At 41.3% G+C, this 21,670-nt stretch overlaps 2 protein-coding genes across 4 annotated transcripts; one reads left to right on the top strand and one right to left on the bottom strand.

Annotated features, from left to right (window-relative positions):
• Positions 1 to 865: 865 nt before the first annotated feature.
• On the bottom strand, positions 866 to 3,571 carry cunh15orf40 (chromosome unknown C15orf40 homolog). The gene is made up of 5 exons (XM_071461093.1): positions 3,306 to 3,571; positions 1,750 to 1,885; positions 1,520 to 1,647; positions 1,232 to 1,345; positions 866 to 1,096 (listed from the first exon to the last, which is right to left on the bottom strand). Exons 1-4 carry the CDS (start codon positions 3,501 to 3,503, stop codon positions 1,256 to 1,258), a joined length of 552 nt encoding a protein of 183 aa, XP_071317194.1. The 5' UTR covers positions 3,504 to 3,571; the 3' UTR covers positions 866 to 1,096; positions 1,232 to 1,255.
• glsl (glutaminase like) lies at positions 3,113 to 19,958 on the top strand. Of its 3 annotated transcripts, XR_011684885.1 has the most exons (23): positions 3,113 to 3,182; positions 4,720 to 4,953; positions 6,333 to 6,433; positions 8,197 to 8,246; positions 8,904 to 9,000; positions 10,187 to 10,319; positions 10,591 to 10,657; positions 11,378 to 11,490; positions 11,936 to 12,065; positions 12,303 to 12,370; positions 13,588 to 13,751; positions 13,906 to 13,964; positions 15,015 to 15,059; positions 15,197 to 15,255; positions 15,436 to 15,502; positions 15,586 to 15,636; positions 15,918 to 16,094; positions 16,403 to 16,534; positions 17,117 to 17,209; positions 17,310 to 17,371; positions 18,341 to 18,481; positions 18,839 to 19,070; positions 19,336 to 19,958. XR_011684885.1 is itself a non-coding variant. In XM_071460943.1 (22 exons), the coding sequence occupies exons 2-22, from the start codon at positions 4,907 to 4,909 to the stop codon at positions 18,915 to 18,917; spliced, it is 1,935 nt and encodes a 644-aa protein (XP_071317044.1). In that variant the 5' UTR covers positions 3,113 to 3,182; positions 4,720 to 4,906; the 3' UTR covers positions 18,918 to 19,958. The 3 variants fall into 3 exon arrangements, 2 of the variants coding, with proteins under 2 accessions (XP_071317044.1, XP_071317057.1); XM_071460943.1 differs by having other exon boundaries at positions 18,839 to 19,958; XM_071460956.1 differs by lacking the exons at positions 3,113 to 3,182; positions 4,720 to 4,953 and adding an exon at positions 10,051 to 10,105 and having other exon boundaries at positions 6,344 to 6,433; positions 18,839 to 19,958.
• The last annotated feature ends 1,712 nt before the right edge of the window (positions 19,959 to 21,670 follow it).

The raw sequence follows: 21,670 nt of genomic DNA, 5'->3' as shown, positions 1-21,670 counted from the left end.
TACTCTGCTTAACAGTCCTCGACGAGCAGAAACTTTGTTTGCAGAGAACTTGAATATAAAATAAAACTCATCAGTTTGGGGACGAAGCTTTGTAAAAGCTGTGATGTTTGATACAGAGTCATTATCTGTCCAGGCTTTGATGTCGCCTCAGATGCTGATGATCCAGCAGAGGAGCTCTTCCATCTCTTTGAAGCTTTTTAGTTTTAACTCGAATAAACCGAGCTCATTACTGCTCCACTAATTCACTGCAATCCTCTGAATCTGTGGCTGATGCTAATGAGCCTTTTCCCTGTTTCTCCAGAGACTTCAGACTCGCTGACGTGTGGTGTTCACCAGCACGACTCTGCAAACGCTGGTGCTTCACACTGGGGCCCCGGGGACCCACATTCACATGGGCTGTGGTGGCCCTGACGGTCCAGGCTCCGGGGGGGTGGGGGGCGGGGGGGTTTATGTGAGTCCGTCAGCTCAGATTTACTCATAAAAAGCAACAAAAACATTTTCTTTTTCTTTCCTTCTCCAATGTGAGGATTTTCTGCTTTTCTCTGTGTGACAGTATTTTAGCTTTTTAACAACTTACACACAAACTCTTTATGAACCTGTTACCTGAATCCCTGCTTTAGAATAATCCTTTAATTAGGCCAAAGGTCAGACAGCTGTAGCTGTTCTGAACAATAGATGCAAACACCAACCCCTCATCACCTCCAGTTCTCACAGAGACACATGAACCACAGAGTTAAGCTGCTAACAGACATTCACAGGGACACAGTGCCATCTGCTGCCTGCTTCCAGCTCTCACACACACACACACACACACACACTCCATGTCCAGTGTTGGGGAAGATGTGAAATATAAAGGAGGGAAGTGTGCAGGTCTCCATGTTTTATTAGAGCTCATCAGTTCATTTCATCATGTGACAGGATTTAAAAAACCATCTCAGCATCTTCTCGTGTCTCTGCTCGGACACACATGTCCTCTCCTGTCCAGAACAACCAGGGACAGAAACCTCCTGCAAACTGGTGGCTAGTTGGTGCGAACGGTTCGTTTCCATGGTGATGACCTGGCTCCTCAGGTATCCCAGCAGTCACACTGGTCCAGCTGTGACAGTTTGATAGGTTCAGTGACCTCATGTAAATATCAACACAGTGACAAGTTCTCACAGTGATTTGTGATGAAGAATCTAAAATGAAATCAGTGAGATGAGTGGGAGCAGGACCTCCTCCTGTACTTCACCTTTTCCAGCCTCTGTGCCTCCTGTCAGCCTGCAGCCTGTCTGAGCCTCCCCAGCACCTCCTCCGGACCGAGGGAGGAGTCCACTCTGATGAGTTTGTCTCTGGACCTGGAGCCCTGAAGCAGACAGGAGACAGCAGGTAAACTGAGAAAGGATAAAGCCTGAAGAATAAAAAAGGTTAAAAAAATGAGGATAAAGAAAGGGGAGTCAAGGTGAAGGTTCAGGATGGAGGGGGTGGAGGAGAAGTGTTTGTTCTAAGAACAAATAATGAGTTTCTAAGTTTCAGGAACCTTTTCAAGAGATACGTGACTTTTTTTCAGGTCCAGAACTTCAGCCAGGTAACGAATAAGCTCAGTGTTGGCTTCTCCGTCTGTAGGAGGCGCTGCGATGGCGACTCCCACTGCGTCCGCAGAGACTTCTACAGGAGAGGTGGAAGAAAAGTTGTGTTTTGCTGTGTATTTGAAGGTGACGCTGTCAGGTGTGACACATTGTCTGGTTGTAAAAACAGAGTGAAGGTGACCTGTGATGCTGCTGTGTTTGGAGCCAGGCTTGGCGTGCACTGTTATGGTGACGGCACCGCTTTTGTCTCGAGCCACCGGACCAGAAGCTCCAGGCTCTGCTGCTGCACCAGCTCCTGCAGCCTGCTGCGCCTTCACCTGGTTTAACAGGACGGAGGGTTAACGAGGCGACGCTGCTCATCACTGGTCTGCATCCATCAATCTTTAGAGACAGTTACTACGGTCATCTGTCCTCCCCCCTCCTCAACAGTCAGGAGAATGTAAAGAAAAGTTACTTAAGGACTGCACTTGTTTTTAAGGCTGTCTTCATTTCATGCATCTTTATTCTTTCACATCACTAAATTTCAGAACCAGATTCTTCTTTTTACTTCCCTCTGTGTGTCAGTCTGTCCCTACTCTTCATATTACAGCATAATCTGGCCAAGTACATTTCTCACAACTCTTCTACAAAATCTGTTTGTCAGAACTGTAACGAGCTCAGATCTTTACCTAAAATCTGCTCAACTTGAATAAGTTATGATATAAAAATATTCAACGCAAGGATCCAAATATTCCACATCATTTCAGGTTTTATTTTGAAACTAACTCTCAGATTCATTCTGTATTAAACCAGGTAGTCAGCTGATCTTCATCTTCCAGTGGTGCAAAACTATAGAGCTACTATTCTCACTGGGTTTAAGTGTTCTTCTGCAAAATCATTTTATCATTTATCTTTTTTTTAAACATAGTGTGTCTTTTATATTTGTGTTATGTTTATTTTACAATATATTTCTGTATATATGTTGTCTCCTCTTGTTGATGCTGCATTTGTCCCATTTGACCTTCAATCAATCAATTTAAAGTGACTTGATTAAATTCATGTGATGGTTACAGTTACTAATGATATTAAAGTATAATCACAGTATAAAAGGACTGGACAGTTTGACACAACAACCATCAGAGATCTGTAGTCTTTACACAGTCAGAGCAGCCAGTAAATATCCCAGGATGCATCAGGCCTCAGAGAGTCATACAGCAGGACTTTTACAGGGCTGGTACATTAGTTTGGTGGTAGGTATTTAACAATGAAGTCCACTGAAATAATTAAGTTATATTTAAAAATAAGAGTATTAATTCTGTGCGTTTAGGTTTGTAAAACTTTATAATACAAGTGATATGTTTGTAGATATTTTGCCACAGTCTGAGTTTGTACCTGTTGGAAACAAATTCACCTTTAATTCTACAAATCAAACTCGACTCCAGTCAAATCCTCTTCACTTGTCTTTTATTATGAAGCCTCTCCCTCAGTGTAGGGATGATGATGATGATGATGATGATGATGATGATGATGATAATGTGTCTCCACCTGTCTCACACCAGCTGTTACACAGGTGTGTATTATCAGGTCGCTGTGTCAGAAACACTTCCCTTCACAGCAGGAGCGCTGCTGCTGCAGGTGAGTACAGGTGTGACGGTGGGTGTCTTAAAGGGGGGGGCTCAGGTTTTTGTGTTACACCGCAGGAAACGGGTCAGTTCGACCTGATTAAAAACTGAACATATTCTATAAGAAACGACTCACCGCTTTCTCCTTCCTGGGCATCTGTCTGTTCGAGGAGTACCGTCTCGTCCCGGTGACTCCGGGCGGAGGAGGCAGCGGGGAGCACCGGGGGAGGACGGTTACCGGGCGGCTGAGGTCGGGGAACCGGTTTAACGTCTGAACGGGTTTAAATGACCCGATAAAGACACGAGTTAGAGCCAAACCTGAGCGGGAAACCATCCACCTGCTGCCCGTTAGCCTGCTAGCTCTTAGCGTAGACAGAACGGAATTGCTAACAATGTAAACATCATGATTTCCGCTTTTCAAAATAATCACTTCCGATCATGATTTTCATAATAAAAGCCTTAATGATGACAAGCCTGGAACATCCGCAGGTCGATGATGAATGAAATGATACTGTGGTGCAGCGTTAAGTGCAAACTAATTCTTTAACAAAGGAAAATTGGTGTAAAAAATAATAAAATCAACAAATCCTGCTTTTGCAGTCAACAAACCTAAACTGTTTTTGTATAATTTCTTCACAATGAGGTGTTTGTAATGAAAACTGTCCACAAATAAAGTTTTGAAGAGGCTAAATTTCAGGGATCTGAACAAAAATATCAGCATGACCAGAAACCACCAGAGGAAAAGACGAAAATCTGTTTGTTTTTGTTTTTTTAAATTAAATTAAATTAAATTCAAGAATAATTTGTGTGAACTCTTTAATTCTCAGACTCCTAATTCTGACCAAAGTCATGGTGTTCCTGAAAATATGCCACATTTCTGTATTTTTGTTTAATCTTTGTGTTACACCCACCACAGGGAACCAGCTAAGAAATGACAGGGCAGGACGTAAAGATTAAAGAATTATTTATTACAGAAGTTCAATGTTAACATTCATCTTCACCCAGCTCCACCTCCTCAGTGGCGACAGGACAGGGGCCTAAGCTCCACTTCACGAAACCACGCAGGCTTTACTGAGTGAACACATTCCTAAAGTTTACACACGGGATTATTTTCAAAGAACAAACCACTTCACACTTTAAACCTGTCCTGACTGCTGTGCTGGGAGTTGACCTGAGCCAGGTCAACAATGCACATGTAATTATTTTCTTTAGGATTGAATCTAATGATTATTTTCATTATTGATTAATTAATTAATCAGATTATTTTGTTTATTAATCTAATAATTATTTTCAATGATCTAAAATAATAAATAAATAAATAAAGTATTCTCAAATAGAGAAAAACAGGACATCTTTATATGTTCAATTGTAAAAACATCAACTTTTTGCATTGTTGCTTGACAGTTACTTAGTTGGTTATGAAGAGATTGCAGATTATTTTTCTAATCATTATCACTTTAATTCTGTTTCATGTTTGTGCACAAATGATATTTGTGATCTAAGTCAGCAGCTCTTTAATGTTTCCAGCTGTTGTTTTGTGTGGACCACAGTGCTGAAGCTGGGAGTGTCTGCAGGCGCTGACTGGTCTCTCCTCCTCTCCAAACCGTCCCATTCATTAAGAAGGTTCATAGCCTGCAGACACACTCAGCGAGGGAGCCAGACGCTCCAGCAGCAGCCTCGTCCTCCATGCAGACACTCAGAGAATAACTGGACTAACCTGAACACCTGAAAGCTTCAATGGAGAGCAGCCAGAACCAGGAGGCGGAGGACGGCTCGTACCTGTGGTGAGGAGGGAAACTGTCCGACTCTGTTTGTTGTTTTACTCCGTCTCATAAAGAGTCTGTTTCTGAACAACACTCCGACTTCTGTCATGTAATGAAGCTGGAAACTGTCCAGGTTCACATTCCTGCCGTGTTGGTGAGGGACAGGCTGAGACGTGGCAGAGCTTTCAGACAGAGACAGAGACAGGGACAGAGAGAGAGAGAGAGAGACAGAGACAGAGACAGAGACAGAGACAGAGAGAGAGAGAGAGAGAGAGAGAGAGAGAGACAGACAGACAGACAGACAGACAGACAGACAGACAGAGAGGACAATGAGTTGCTGTCTTAAATAATCTGAGTCAGTGCACACCTAACGAATGAAATGTCTTTTGTCCAAAACTCCAAACTATTCACTTCACAGTCAAACAAATCACAGAAGTCATGAAACCATAATTTAAACTCATTGAAAATCAAAACAGTTGCTGATTAGATTAATTGTCGGTTAATTGACTCAACTAATCTGAACTAACAGTGGTGAAGCAAAACACCAGGTAAAAATACTCTGTTACAAGTAAAAGTAAAAGTACCAAATGTGTGCCAACACATGGACTTAAAGTATCAACAGTGAAACTGTATCAGTCTGTTAATTGATTTAGACGCAGTAACGTGGAGTAAACAGCATTTTAATGTTGTAGCAGGAGGAGACTGAAGTATTTCATATTATTTATATTTTACTGTGTCATTTTTAACACTTTTTAAATATTTTATAAACTAATCAAATGTTTTGTATTTAAAATCTTCATTTGCAGCAAAGTAAAAAAGTATTTGTCCCAGAAATGTAGAAATGAAGTAGAAGTGAGATGATTCGTCAATTAGTTAATTAGTCAATCAACAGAAAATTAATTGGCAACTATTTTAATCATTGATTAATTGTTTATTACAAGATGTGGAACATGTTCAGTTACAGCTGTGATAATAAACTCACATGAAAATGAAACTGACATGTAATGAAAACAATAGTTAGTTTCAGCCTCACCCTGAATTTATTTTAGTTGATTAGTGTAATTTGTTGGAATCATGTCTTGTCATCTCAGGTTTGGTTTGAGCTGTTTTTTAAAATCAATGTCACAGTTGGTTTACTTGTTATTGAAATAACAATAGGAAATAACTGGGCTACATTCAAGGATTTTTCATATGTATGTGCATGTTTTATTTTGGTGTGGTGGGGGGATATATCGTGTAGATATAATGGAGTTGTTGTTTCCTTCTGTTCTTTGAGAAATAACCACTGGGAATGTAATTAAACAAATAGAGTTTTAAAAAAAAGGATTTTCCACAGTTTGATCACTTTCAGACTGACGAACCTTCACTGACACACAAACTCCTTCTCACTGTGTCTGCAGTTTTCAGAGGACGCCTTCTCTCAGACGCAAATGGAGGAAACGTTACGGAGGTCTGGACGGCAACAAGCTGCTGGAGCCCAATAAAGAGCCAGACAGTAAAGGTGTGTGTGTGTGTGTGTGTGTGTGTGTGTGTGTGTGTGTGTGTGTGTGTGTGTGTGTGTGTGTGTGTGTGTGTGTGAGAGAGAGAGACACCCTGTGATTAGTGGTCTGTGACGGATCCTGTAGTGGGCGGGGTCTGTGTCTAAAATGAGTTGCTGCTCAGTCATCACCACAGAGCTGCTCCAACTACAGCACACACACACACACACACACACACACTGAGTTATTTCAACCATTTCTATTTTTATGTCTACATATTTTTACTATATAATGATATAATGTATATCCTCACAGCATTCATTTGGTTTTCAGTACAACAACGTGATGTTGTCACTGCAGATCATATTTATAGAAACAGGAACAGTTTTCTTTTGTAAGCTCTGTTTTTCTGGCAGCTGCTTTGCTTCTTAGTTCATCTGGAATAAACAGATGAACAGAATCAGATCCATTAATCAGCCTGAGAATTTCTTCTTTTGCTTCTGTCTATTCTTTATCCAAACCACAGACAGTAGAATAAGGTGCAACACATTTTATTGGTCAGTTTGTTTGACTCTGTATAATCTCCATATGCACATGACACAGAACAGACGGATGTGATGGTTAAACAGAGAACACACTGATCCTACAGGATTTAACACAGAGAGGCTGTTCAGATTAACAAAAGCTGAAAACCAGATAAACAAAGGAAGAAATGTCTATAAATTAAATTATTTCAAAAATATATAAAAGTTAAGTTAAATAAGTTCAATAGTATTGCTATGGGAAGAGCTTTTTTTCTGTTGTTACAAATAAAGGTTTTACAAATGTTGATAGTCCTGATGTAGAACTGATCTGATGTGAGAGGACACAGTGTAGTTGCCTTCATTTCTGATGGAAAAGTGTTGAAATGATTAATATTTGTCAGCCTCAGTGTTGATGAGTAAACTACGTGTAATTAAACCTCGTTAAACCTTTAACGACATCTTACAGTCACCTGCTGGTAGTTCAGCTGCATCCACATGTGCTCAGTGATTCAAGTACGTCAATGATTTTTTTACCACTTTTGTTTTGTTAACTACTGAAACTACAACGTGGGGCCATGAAAGAGAAGAAGTTCTTTTTTAATTAGATTTTATCCATTGCTGCCTTTGTTGACTGGCCCAGACAATGCTCTCATCAGGCAGCCGCCACCACACACACCTTCATGTAGTTCATGTGCAAAAGCCGAGGGTGGGCGTTGCTCATTGGTCACACAGTGATGTCATATTGGTGACACAGTGATGTCATCATGGATAAACCTCCTGAATCTCAGTCTGAGGAAGAATCATCATGGACGCATTGTTTTAAAATCCAAAGCTGACGTTCCAGCACTTTCCCATGAGCAGTGAGGTTTTAGTTTTCTGGTTTACATGTGATCTGTGAACAAGTAGAACTGTCTGCAATAAACTCAGTTCACTGGTATTTTTTGCTGGTTTCATTATATTTTGTTATAATTTCATATCACATGCTTTGGTTAACTAACCAGATCTCTCTCTTGTTTAGCTTTGCTGTTGCTCAACTTCTTCTAGTGTGAAGTTATTGGTAGATTTCAAAGCAACAGGTTCAAAGTAGCTTCCCCAACACTGGTCAGCCTGGTTCTGTTCTGGTCTTTGGCTGGTTTACTGGTCCAGCTGATCTGTCATCAGCTCAGACACTGAAACATCCAGCGTTTATTAAAGTGACAGCTTCTCTTCTCTTCTCTTCTCTTCTCTTCTCTTCTCTTCTCTTCTCTTCTCTTCTCTGACAGAGGATGGAGGGATGACAGGCGAGAGCCAGCAGAGGAACGCTGAGAACCAGGTAGACCTGCCCTGACATGTTGGACTCATGTTAATGTGTAGTTGTTCTGACAGAGTCAGACATTCTGTGTCTTTATTCTGAACAGAAACAGGTGAATTTCTCTATAAAGAATAAATCACTGTCATTCAACTCTAATGTTGGTTGCTGAGACAAATATATTAAACACACTGTGTTTATAATGCAGGCTCTGAGTCTCTCTTCTGATTGGCTGACTGTTTTCTGAGTGATCCAATAAAAATATAGCAGATTTCAGGTAAACACTCAGAGAAACAGAACCCCTTAAGGTTGGATGGTGGGTCCAGGTGGGCGGGGCTTGGGGCATGGCTGAGAGAAGTGACTGCTTTGTTGTGACATCACAAAGTTCCAGAAGTCCTGACAGCTCGTTTCAAGGCTCAGTTTCTGAATACAGGCTGTGTGCATTTGAAAAAGAGGAGATTTGGAATAAACCAGAGTTTATAATGAGGAATCCAGATGTGTCGTCTGACGGCGATTCTCTGTGTTGACTCTTTTTTTCTTCATAGAAAATGTGTGACAGTTATATAAATTTAATTTGTGTAATGATGTTTTCTCATGTGGGGATCCTGGTTGTTGTTACTGTCTACTGACTCGTTTTGACTGAATTTTTCATCTCTCTGTTGATGTGATGATGTTTCCAAGGATGCTGCTCCCCGCCCAGCACCCAGGAACCTGGTCCAGAACCAGGTCCAGAGTCCAGTCCAGAAACCCATCAGCCTTGTCAGTCCTGGACCTGCAGGTACAACTGGAACTAAAGATCCAGGAGATGCGACCTTTCTGTTCTGTTCTAGTTTTTTTTGTTCTTTATTGTCTGAGCTTGTGTCCTGTTCTTTTGTGTATTTTGTGTATTTTGTGTTATGCACCTTTAAACCCACAAGTTGAGGCACAAAAACAACTTGGTTAGATTTAGATTTAGAAAAGATCGTGGTCAGGAGAAGGTTAGGAGAGCGTTGTTGTCATGGTTACAATAATAACTACTTGGTTAGGTTTAGTGAGCGATGGCGGTCATGGTGAAAAGAAACAGGAAGGGACAGTGGTTTCAGATCCAAACGCCCCCCCGCCCCCCAGGTCCCTGTGGCTCTTTAAGAGCGTCACACTGTTTCCTCCAGGAGGACAAGAGGAGCAGATGTTAGACAGATGTTATTTTGGGGGCTTTTGCTGAAGCAACTGAAGGTGTCATTTTCCATGGGAGGACGGTTTTGACCAATTAAGAAAAAACAAACCAAAAAAACGTGTCTGGAGCCTGGTGGTTGTGGTTGTGTCCCTCCCTCTCTCTCTGCCCCTGTTTTCCTATATATATATTTTATGTTTTTAGATTTCTAAATGCAGCTGCATCAGTTTCTAACTCACACACAGCGAAGTGCAGATCAGTGTGAGCCTCCATCAAAGCCACGATGTCTCACATCTCCTCTCCGCCCTGTTCACATCAGAGTTTCAGGATCATGGCGCCTCATCAGGGTGGAGAAATGTTCTCGATGTTCTCAATGTTCTGCCGAGAACAGCAAACTGCAATTCTTATAAACTAGATCTCATTAACACTGATGAAGGAAGAAGTTTGTGACTTTAAGTATTTTGTTTAAGAATCGTTTTCAGTCTGCAGGAGGAACAAGTCTCATCTGAGGAGTTAGGATTCATTTCAAGAACCTTTTCATTAGGACAGAATAAAGCAGGCGTTTCCTTTCTTTTGGTTGGATCACATTTTCCCACAAGAACATTATTTACATTTGAAAAGAGACGATTTCTCTCTTGAAGATTTGATGCCTGAGTTTGTGTTTCTAATCTTTTTCAGGCCTTTTGTTTAGGGAGATCTGTTCCTATCCCGCCTGCATATTACTGGACAAATGGTCTGTTTGATACTGTTAGACATTCAGTGTGTTCATCTTACAACAGAATAAAATCATGATCAAGTGTTTCTGTGTGTGCAGTGGTGCCAGTGTCGGTCAGTAATGGCTGCCTGAAGCCTCCTCTCCCTCAGGCGGTGGTCCAGCCAGAGGACCGAGGTTTCCCTCCCTCCCAGCCCTGGTTCCCCCCTCAGCAGAGTCCGTCCAAACGCAGAGCGTAAGTCTGATAGTCATGTGTTACCTGAACCTGGTTCAGCCATCGGAAGGTAGACGGCAGCAACTACAGAAAACTGAGGCTGAGAAAAAAGCACTTTGGCATTTGAAGGCTGCTTCCACAGTGTGTAACTACTGTTTAAGTTCTATGATGAATATTGAGACACAATCTCTGAACTACATATGGAAAATACTCAGATTTACTAAATGTGCAGTCAGTGTGTTTTGGTTTTTTCAGGGCAGAACTGACTGGTACGTCTCTCCTGTTGTTTCAGAGCTGCTGATGTGCTGTTTGACAGCTTCGCTTCAGATGGAAGAATTAACGTCAACCAGTTCTTTGAGGTATTTTTACTGATATGCAAAGATGCAGCAAAGGGAAACCAACACACGAACATCAGCTGAAGCTTTTATAATATGCATCAGACTGTTCACTATGATAAACACTGGTGAAGACTAGTTTGCTGGTCATGAGGAGACATTCAGTTTTTGACAGGAAATCTGTGTTACAACCTGAAGGTGTGGAGGTTGAATGATGCAGACATTTGTTAGTGAAAATCACTATCATGTTGCATCATGGGAAGGGTAGGATCCAGGGTTTTTGAGTCCAAACAAGGACTTTTGTTGCATCTCCCTCTGGTTTCCTGTCATCTCTCTACTGTCCGCAAAGGAATTAAATACCCACAAAAAACATTTATACCCCAACCTTTTCTGCTCCGACTCTAACTATTGCTTAAAAATCGTTCTCCAACAAATCCCCAGACTTTATGGAAATGGAATATTAAATTTCTGGAGTAGAAAGTATTATTTTGGAGGGAAGGGTCCTTTACAAATGTGCATTTTCAAGTATGTGTGGCTGTTTGAACTTATTGGAACATATAATACAACTCTTTAATATATCATATTTTATTTTTGCTGTCCCTGATTACTGATCTAAATTTAACCAGTATTTAACTAATGAAAACAAATAAAATCATGCTCACGATGTATATAAGATTTTCATCTGAATGACTGTTACAGCTACAGTATCTTGTGTTTGAATAATTTGTTTGTTCTCTCTCTCAGGCCATCTGGAGCTCTGGTCTGCACAGGTCCGACCCTCGGCTCAGAGAGTGTTTCTTCCATCTGAGAAAACTGCAGGATTCTGAGGGATCAGTGGACAAAAACGCCTTCCACAGGTCAGGATTGATTATTACTTCCTCAGTAAAACCTTCCCATGACCCTCTCATCTCTCCTTCAGTATTTTTCTTTGTTGTTTACCAGGAGATCTCTGTAGGACCAAACAGTTGAGCCTAACTGTTCAGAAATCATGAATCTACCTCCGATGTTTTGCAGATGACACCCTGCTTTATATCCAGCTACAGTCTGACTATCAGACCACTTGTGATGTTTCTGGATCTGATGTCACTGTTTTCCAGCTTTTTGTGGGTTGCAGGACTCTTCTGGTTCAGGTTCAGGATGGTGTTACAGGCTTTGATGTGGTTTGTGGTGTATATATCATGTTTTTGGTTGTCATTGTTACTCTGATCCCATTTTCTGATCGTGGTATTTGGTAAGGATCCTAGTTGTTGAATTTGTGGTTGTTGTAATGATGTTGGGTTATTGTTGTGTGTCCTGCTGTAGGTGTGTCACAGGATTCGTCTCCCTCATTCTGAAAGCTCTGCAGGGACGATTCGTTATTCCAGATTTTTCTACCTTCACTGAAGAGACTCAGAAGTTGTTTTCCAGCTGTCGTCAGCTGTCCTCTGTACAGGTGAGTTCTGCTCAGACACTTGCAGGTCTGAGGTCAGCCACAACTACCTGTCTCTCTAGGTTCTGGGACCATAATGCAAGTGCTCTGTACGCCATAATATCATATTCAGAGTGAAAACATGGAACTTACGTGAGTGTGATACTGACAGCGCAGAAAGTGCCTGTTTTTTCATATAAATTAAACAAGACTGAAACAGCGAATCAACCTGAATTTACTGCTCTGTATTTGTCCCATCAGGACAAAGAGAAGGAGTGCATGGACAGCAATAAGTGGGGAGTCTCAATCTGCACTGTGGATGGACAGAGGTACGTTTAATCTGTTACTGCAGCAGCTGCTCATCAGTCAGGTCACCATAGTCTCATAGACTGAGCTCTACGTAATACTAAAATCAAGCCAGCGCCAGTATAATACAGATTTTATTGATATGATATATTTTATATCATTAATCATTGGGTGTAGATTAATTAGACAGAAAATTATAATAAAGGTTAGAGTTTTCACATGATGTCCAGATTCATGGTTTTGTAGTTGACCTGACACACTCAGTCCTGAGCAGAGGTACAGAGCGTTTTGTAAATATATTATGTGTAATGATAATAATTATTATGACTGTAATAATGACTTAAACGACTTAAAGGTGCTATATATAAATGTTGCTATTGCTACATAGCTAAAATTAGCATTAGCAGCTGTTTACTTACCAGTCTAGAAGAAATGTTGCGAGTTCAGCATCAAACTTCATTCCTGTACTCACCAACAGCTGCGTCCAGAGGTGGAAAGAAACCCTTTGTTTTGCTTCTATTTAAATCACATTTCTTCTACTGAAGTTAGCATGCTAACCAGCTAGCCCCGGTCCAGTCAGACTGCCTCATCACTTTCTGAGACTGAGTCACAGTAGCGTCGAGTCTGACCTGAAGAAGTAGCTGCTCAGAGGACGTATTTTAACCTCTTGTCTTGTAAAAACAACGATGGCCGAAGCTCTTAGCAAGACTGGTGAGTAAACAGCTGTTAATGCTAACGTTGGCTATGGATCAACAGCAAAACTTAGAAATAGCTCCTCTAGCGTCATCATCAGTTAAAGCAGTTAAAGTTTTTTCATAAAAAACAAAAAAAACAAAATCAGTGTTTCTCACCAAATGAGCTCTATGAAACATGTTGTTTCTTTCCTCATAAAACATTTTGCAGAGAAACGTTTGTAAGAGTCCATGATGTACATTGTTTACCTCCATGTTGACCTGTTGGCAGTCTTCTTCTCTGCCTCTGTCTGTGTGCTGCTGCTGCGGTGCACTTTGACCTTTTACCACCACCTGTAAACTATTGTCACCTTTGTGCTCGTACAGAAAAATAAACTGTGGACATTTTAGTTTCTTTAATTTCATCCAAATTATTTTAGGATAAAAGACCTGGTACTAAAAATAAGATATAATAATAACAATATTCATTTATCAGTTCATACAGACAGATTCAACAAAAAAAGACACCCTCCGTTTGTCTGTCCTCCGTCTGTCCATCACTCTGTCAGGTTGTCTCTGGGTGACTGGGCCGGCTCTCTGGTTCTGGGTGAGGTGTCATGGCCGCTGGTGTACGGCGTGGCGGTGGACCTGCTGGGCTCAGATCTCATCCACAGATACGTTGGCATGGAGGAGTACTCCAGATGCGACTCTCCGTTCACACTCACTAAGACAGGTCCAGGAGCAGTGATACCTTATCAAACTTCTAATACTCCCTCCAATGTGTCAGTGGATCCACTGAGAGGGAGCCTCTGATATTTGAGGTTCTGGCACCTTTGACCTTGAAGAGCAACAGGTCGTAACAGTTTGATGAATATTTCTGTTTGCAGGAATCCCTCACAGCCCGCTCACTGAAACAGGAGCCATTGTTACTACGTCTTTGCTACAGGTAACTCCATCCATCCATCCATCCATCCATCCATTACCTTTGGACAGAGATGTGTTAATATGGGATGGGCTCATGTTCTCTAACAATGATTGGCAGCAAATTGAAACTACTGTATATTCAAACCCCTCACACAGACCAATCATTTTTTAGCGACACGTTTTGCTGCCTCATTTAGTGTAGAAAAGGCAGTGTCTTCTCCTCTTCTAATTCTGTGTGGATGTGAAGCAGGAAGTGTCTCTGAAGTCTCCTGAGGTCCTCTACAGGTCAAAGACTTCCCTCAGTTCCGGCTTCAGTAGGAGAAAACCAGGCCACGTTCCTATGTTGGATCAAGACTCTATTAAGTGCTATTTGTATATAACTGTTGGGTTACTGGATCAAAACAACCCTGTTTCAGGTAATTACTGGGAAGATTTACCCATTATTGTGTCAGTGCTATATGAACTCAGTGATTTGTACTGACGGAATAACGTAAGGTTCCGAGACAGAAACCAAAACAACAACAAAACAGTGTGAAGACTGGAATATCGTTCATTAGAGCGCAGACCTGCCAGGACCAAATACTGACCAGCATGTCAAAAATGTCCTGTCTCACAATGTGGAGGAAAGTGATAAAAAATTCCTGGTTCTGCACCAAAATTGAACGGGTTCGTCCCTGACCTGTTTCCCATCACTCCACCAAGTTTGGTGCAAACCGGTTCAGTACTTTTGGTGTCATCCTGCTGACAAACAAACAGACATTGGCCCTGAAGGTTGATGCCTGGTGAAAACACTGTCACCTCCTGGAGGTAACGAGATAACTCTCATGTTGATGGAAATGGAAACCACAGATTTGATCACTACTGATCCGGAGGAGATGATTAAAAGGACAAAGGAAATGAAAATATTGAAATCTGACCAGGTTGTCAGTTCATCTCTTGATGCATTAACATGAATCTAATGTTCATGGAATATTGTTTTTATTTGACCATGTAAATGTAATTTATATTGTGATATTTAATAAACTAACTAATAAGTAAAGTAACCAACTAACTAACTGTGGTGTGTCTCCAGCTGGTGGGGAGGCTGTGTGCAGAAGAAGAGGAGAAATACGACTCAGTAAGTGATGAAGACAACAGGTAGACACTAAACATCCACACACAAACTGACTGTGTGTGTGTGTGTGTGTGTGTGTGTGTGTGTGTGTGTGTGTGTGTGTGTGTGTGTGTGTGTGTGTGTGTTTGTGTGTTTTGCAGGTGCTGAACGTCGTCCGGAGACTCTGTAATAAAGAGCACGCCAACCTGAACTGCAGCAGGTACTGGGAGCAGTGACAGCAGAGAGTAATAATCTAAAGGATGAAGCTGATGAACTATAAAGTCACATTCAGTAGATCACAATAAAGTAAAAGTAAATTTAAAAAGTACATTTTTCCAAACCAAACACGCAGTATATCAGGATATAAACAGTTTGATTATTTCTGTGTTGTGATCTTCAGTTATCAGAGCAGCAGGAAGTCCAGCGTCAGACTCCACGCTCTGTCCTTCTACCTGCAGGAGAAAAAGGTGAAGCCCATTTAAAGGTCAAAGGTCATCAGTGGTGTCCAGTGTGTCCTCTGGTTGCCTCTAACCAAACTCCTGTGTTCCAGTGTTTTCCAGAGAAGGTCGACATCAACGCTGCTTTGGATCTGATGCTGCAGGTACAACTCACCTTTAAGATCATTGTCGTTCTACATCTGAGCAGGTAAAGACTCTTTAACCTTCAGTAAACTCTAATATGTGCAAGGTCACTGAGTTAGCATCTCATCTGTACAGTTACACTGACTGTCAGAGCCACTTTGGACACTTTATTTTATTGCTCAGTTAAATGGTTCTAATCTCTAATGACCACAACAAGTTCTGTTACGCAATCAACTTAAAATGGAAAAGATGTTTTAAAATGATTCATGTAAAAATCAGCAGTGTCTCTTCTGTGTGACAGTGCTCCTCAACGGAGGTCACCTGTGAATCAGGTGCTGCCATGGCCGCCTCCTTAGCCAATGGTGGGCTCTGTCCGCTGTCAGGTGACCAGGTGCTGTCGCCGGCGGCCACGCGGAGCATGCTGTCCATGATGCAGGTGGCGGGGATGAAGGATTACTCCACAGCTTTCCACTACAAGGTCCAGTCTCCAGTTTCTGTCCTGCAGGAATCAACTAGTCAGAGATCAAAGTTATTTTTGATGAGGAGAAAAACTCATCACATCATTAAAGGCCTTTTATCTTACATCATTATATGATAATGTTATATTTACATATTTATTTGGTTTGTTGAAGCTCACTCTGTTTAAAACTTTCTTCACTGCAGGATCAATTGAGGAGACATGAACCTCATGTCTTCTCTGTGAGCAGTGTGTTGCTTTTATTTTGTAGACAGCACCCCCTGGTGGTGATGTGGTGGGATCCTGAACTGTTTGTGTGCGTGTTGCAGACGTCCATACCGGCGGTGTCCAGCAGCCACGGCTCCCTCCTGGCTGTGGTTCCCGGAGTCTTGGGTCTGATGGCGTTTTCTCCAGAGTTGGACGCCTGTGGAAACCCCTGGAGGGCCGTCCACTTCTGCCAGGTAACACCTCCCCCCTGAAACAGGAACTAAATTGTTTACTTACCAAGGGAAGTAACAGTGGATGGATTCAAATAAAACCCAGGAAAAGTGTAAAATATAGGACCTTTAATATTTTTTTAGGAAAGGAAACAAGACTCTTTTGTCCTGTTGCTTCGTTAAACAAAGTTACTGTGGTTCAGTCAGATTCTTTTCTTTTCACAAGCTTGTTCCATCACAGTCGAACTGATGTGAATCAGGAAGGATAAAAAGAAAACTATATTTTGTTACTGTACAGGTGCAAATATGTAAAAATGGAGGTGATTTACAGAAGACAGTCTCGCTCTGTGCAGGATGTAAAACAGACAAGAGATTAAATATTAGGAGGCTGAAGAAAAGATAAATATTGGGGCTTTCATGGTGCAGACTGTTATGGAGGAGAAAGAATAAAACAGGGGATGTAAAGTAAAGTTGGGTGGTTGGATGGACGTTAAATAAACAGGTCTGGTTATGCAGAACAGTAACATGTGGAATGTTTGACCAGTTTAATTTAGAAATTAATATTTGTGATTTTCTCTTGTAACATTTGGACGTCTGTGTGCGTAGGAGCTGATTTCAACCTTTCAGCTACACAGTTTCGACATCAGGACTCCGTTCAGGCAGATTCTGGCCTACAGGCAGTGGAAGGCTGAATCTGAGGTCATCTCTGCTCCTTTACTCTGATCCCAGACCAGTTTATATCGCTGCCTCTCTACAGGATCAGTCTGCCTGTTTTTAAAAGGCCTCCTCTTCTCTGCAGGGATACCAGATCATCAACGTCCTGCTGGCAGCTTTTAAAGGAGACGTCCAGTCTCTGAGGAGGTAACTTTATTATTTCAACATTAACCTCACTTTTCCTTCATCTCTAAGCAGGTTTTGTCTACATAATGTGTTCACAGTAGAAAAATGTAAAAGAAATAATGAAGGAAACATGAAGCAGGCAGACTCGGACAGAATCCTTTTCTCCCACAATGCAATGCACAGAGGTGATGGTGGTGGGTGGTGGTGAAACAGCTGCAGAGGGAAAAACATTCCTGTCAGTCTGAACTTTATACTGTGTTCATTGTGTTGGTGTTTGAACATCAACTGTAAAAACTGTTTATTACGATGATTCATGTTAGTGTGTGTGAGACGCAGCTGTTGTGTTTAGTTGTAACTAAGAAGGTGAACATGTTGTGGACCAGTGGGAACAGCGTTTACTCTCCCTCAACATCCACAGCTGAAGTGTCCTTGAGCATGACACCAAGACCCCCACCTGCCCCCCCAGGTGCTGCAGCTGCCCCCTGCTCCTGCAGAGTGTGTGTGTGTGTGTGTGTGCGCTCACTGCTCACAGATGAGTTAAAGATGAAGGTGTAAAAACGTTCATGTCCAGTGAAGGATTCTTCTTCTGAAACATTAAACCTGTTAGCATCAGCGTGTTAGCATGCTAACGTTCACCTCCAGCTGTGCAGCCCCACACAGCTGCAGCCCGGTTCATTCTTCACACCACCACCTCTGAGTGAAACTCTATGAATCTCGAAACAGATATTTTCCAAACGTGTGTGTACAAACTGGTTCTTTTCCAGCAAACACACCACGAACAGGATTAAACACATTAATAATGTTGCTCAGATAGAGAAGTGTCTGTGAATGAGTCCAGCAGCTGGAGGAGAGCTTGTTCTCTCTGCCTGAAGACGACCTGCAGCTGGTTGAAAACATCCAAAGTACCATAAAAATAAGTTTAAGGATAATTATTTCTGAGGCTGTAATAATGTTTCATATTAATCTCTCTTCTTCTGTGGTGGTCCACAGGTACTTCCTGTCTGGAGTGGATGTTAATGCTGTCGATTATGACGGCCGGTCGGCTCTGCATGTGGCGGCCGCCGAAGGTCACACAGAGGTCATCCGCTTCCTGCTGGAGAACGCTGGAGCAAACCCCACCCTCAAGGACAGGTGAGGCCACACCTGCCGAGCACAGACAGTCATCATGAGCCTCCGGAGGCTGGATTTTAAAATACAATAAGAGAAGAAGAAACCACACAGCAAAACTCTGCGTCTTCACAAGTGATAAAATCTGAATGTTTCCAGTGAAATGTTGTAGTTTCAGTTGTTTTCCTGAGCTGAGTTTCTGTATCTGCAGAAAATCCTTGAAATCACAAAGAAGCAGAAGTGTTCATGTTCAGGTGTTTCCATCCTTATCAATTTTATCTCATACAAACTTTGGACTTTTTTCTCATTGAGGTGATTCCCCTGAAGACTTTGTCTGAAATCCTTCGGTTACTGTCTGATGAGGTTTTGCGTGTCCACCAGGTGGGGGAGCTCTCCTCTGCAGGAGGCCCGCAGGCACAACAAGGACTCTGCAGTTCAGCTGCTGCAGGGAACCACCTGACCGAGCACAGCCACAGACTGACCTGGGACCTGCTGGACAGAAGCTGGGTAACTCAGACCTGAAGAAGTGGTCTGGGTTTAATCAGCACGTCCAGATCAGAGCTGCAACAATTAGACAGAAAATTCTGCAACTATTTTTCAGGATGTTCAAAAAGTGAGAATCTTTGTCTCCTCTTTACATGGCTGTAGATGTAATATTTGGGCTGTTTGTTGGACAGAATGAGACATTTGGAGATGTCCTGGACTCCAGGATGTTGTGATGGATGTTTTTCACCATTTTCTGATGTGTTATTGACCAATTGATTCATCGATTGAACTGCTAATAGAATCATCATTAGTTGTTGCCCTGACCCAATTAAAGCGTTAACCTGACTTTCAGAGGAAGCTTCTTCAGTGAATAAAACTCTGTCATGTTCCAGATTCTTGGAGGGAAACTGAGGCTGATTTCAGGAAGAAATCACAAACAAGCTGCTGGAGAGAGCTGATCTTCACAGACTGGTTAAACCAGTGACCAGGTTCACTTTTGTCTCTGGACTGAAAGCAGCTCCAGCAGCTCTGTCTGATAGAAACTGATTCCCACTTGGCCACATGCATTGAGAGAATCATTAATATTCTGTCCACGTTCTTTTCTATTGATGAGAAAAAAAACTGCTGTGGAATCTGCTGCAGTGGCTTTTCATGAAGAAACTCTGCGACACAGTAGTAAACTTTTCTTTCCTTCTGTGACGTTCATTGAAAATAATTTATCATTTCAAAAGATAAAATATTAAAAAAAACAGCTGCTTAAATTCTCGTATAAAGTTTTGCAACTGTTTTGTCTGAATTTATGATTAATGGTAAGTTCTAATTACGAACTCTAGTAAAATGAGATGTGAGATGAATCATTATATTCATATCTATTTATAACAGTGTGTCAGTTTGAATGTGACAGCAGACACTGAACTGACCTTTAACAAAGAACTGTAACATCATCATGAAGGGGAACTGAATTAAAACAGGAAGAATTATAAAGTATTAACTAATAAAAAATGTGGAACTGACACCAGTCAGATGCTTTTTATTCAGCGTGAGACAAAAAACAGAGTAAACTTTGTTTAAAACTTTGTTCTGTTTGAGCTTAAAAAACCTTAAAAGCAGCAAAGTTTTTAGACCATTACATAAGTAAAAGTACCAGAGCAACAATGGAAATATACCAACAGCAATAAAGGTAAAAATCATCCATTACATGTCAAAATGCTCCTTTATGTGTGTAAAAGTACAGAAATATCAGTTGTAACAGTATTTCAGTATTACAGTGTCACAGTAAAAGTACTTCATTGTGCAGTAAAGTGTCTCTGTGACTGATCTCTGATCAGATCATTGATCCTGGGTCATGTTACTGTTAAAGCTGCAGGTGGAGCTGCTTTAACTACGTCAGATACACTTAGATAGTTCAGTCCACTGGTACCCAACCTAAGGGTTGAGCCCCTCCATAGGGTCACCAGATCATTCTCGGGGTCGTCACATGATTCATGGGGAAAGAAGAAGAAGAAACAAAGTTCACAGTCACTGATCTGGATTCAGTTTCTGGACTTTTCTCTGATCTTTAAATTTTAGTGAAACATGAATCATTTGAACAGTTTTTAATGAAACGTGAGAAGTTTAGAAGAGAAACTGAAAACAGAGAAACCTTAAGACACAACTACACACTGACTTTAGTACAAAAAAACACTCACACAAGTTTTGAGATATAAAATCTAAACCTGAAAAATAAAAATTATTTTCCTCTAAAAAGTTTAACTGTCTCTGAAACTGCTCTTCACGTGTGACCGCATCATGAATATTTATGAGATGAAGTTCTCTTAACCAATGACAGCACGGTGTGTCAAGCTCAACTCAGAGCCATACCGGAAGTCACTCATTCGCCTTCACAATAAAAGTTGATAACTATTTCCCTTGGTGTTCAGTCACCAGAGTTGAATGATCTCACTTCAGAGATTAAATGAAATGAAAAGCTTCTCAAGTGGGAAGCAAAAAGTAGAAGTTAGTTCCCAGTGTAAATCTATCCTAGATATTTGTTTTGGCTCAAATTTACCTGTCATATGTAATACAGTAAAGAAGTGTATCATATAATAAGTAATAATTTCATACACAGAATAATCAATTGATTACTAAGGAAAACAGCTGTCAGATGTATTGACAATTTAGAGAATTGTTGGTTAGAGTCTGTATAATGATACACCCTTACCTGAGGTTCTGTCTGTTAAGAAACAATGGCAGCAAAGTGGTAAAACACAACTTTACAACAAATGAGTTTTAAAACTAGATTCTTACACCGAGTCCCTCTACAGGATGGAGGGTAGAGGACCCGACACTTTAGTGGTACAAATTTTTAACAAATCTGCAATTAATCAAATAATGTCAACAGAAGTAGAGTAAAAGCTGCATGGACGCTTTAATCCTCAGGAGCGAATATTTGTGAAACACTTCTACATGTACAGTGTGTGAAAATTCAGATGGACGTAGATGTCGCTCAGAGTCTGCAGACAGACCCACACCATGACCTGAGAGCCCCACAGACAGGATCCAGAGATGTAGATGGACCCACTGGCAGTTTAATCTGAGGATGCACCTACAGCTGCTCCAGAATATTCAGGTAGACCTGCAGGTAGTTTGGAATCCATTAACCACAAAACAAAAACAAAGCAAAAAAAAAAAAAAAAAAAAAAAAAGCAGGACATTTCCAGTTGTTTTAACCGTGAACATAATAGTTTA

This window comes from Trachinotus anak, unplaced genomic scaffold (genome assembly GCF_046630095.1).
Source record: "Trachinotus anak isolate AG129_WGS33_773 ecotype Australia unplaced genomic scaffold, CSIRO_AGI_Tana_v1 ptg000002l, whole genome shotgun sequence".
Classification (NCBI taxonomy): Eukaryota; Metazoa; Chordata; class Actinopteri; order Carangiformes; family Carangidae; genus Trachinotus; species Trachinotus anak.
Note: the sequence above shows the minus strand (reverse complement) of the source record. Positions and strands in the feature narration are given on the sequence as shown.

What these genes read in the sequence shown, in the direction of transcription:
- cunh15orf40 (XM_071461093.1), bottom strand. Translation starts at nt 3,503, where the DNA reads ATGGTTTCCCGCTCAGGTTTGGCTCTAACTCGTGTCTTTATCGGGTCA. An exon ending in TGCCCAGGAAGGAGAAAGCG is followed by an intron (nt 1,886 to 3,305) that starts GTGAGTCGTTTC and finishes CTGTTAAACCAG; the next exon opens with GTGAAGGCGCAGCAGGCTGC. An exon ending in CAAACACAGCAGCATCACAG is followed by an intron (nt 1,648 to 1,749) that starts GTCACCTTCACT and finishes CCTCTCCTGTAG; the next exon opens with AAGTCTCTGCGGACGCAGTG.
- glsl (XM_071460943.1), top strand. Translation starts at nt 4,907, where the DNA reads ATGGAGAGCAGCCAGAACCAGGAGGCGGAGGACGGCTCGTACCTGTG. An exon ending in GTCAGCTGTCCTCTGTACAG is followed by an intron (nt 12,066 to 12,302) that starts GTGAGTTCTGCT and finishes TTGTCCCATCAG; the next exon opens with GACAAAGAGAAGGAGTGCAT. An exon ending in GTTCACACTCACTAAGACAG is followed by an intron (nt 13,752 to 13,905) that starts GTCCAGGAGCAG and finishes TTCTGTTTGCAG; the next exon opens with GAATCCCTCACAGCCCGCTC.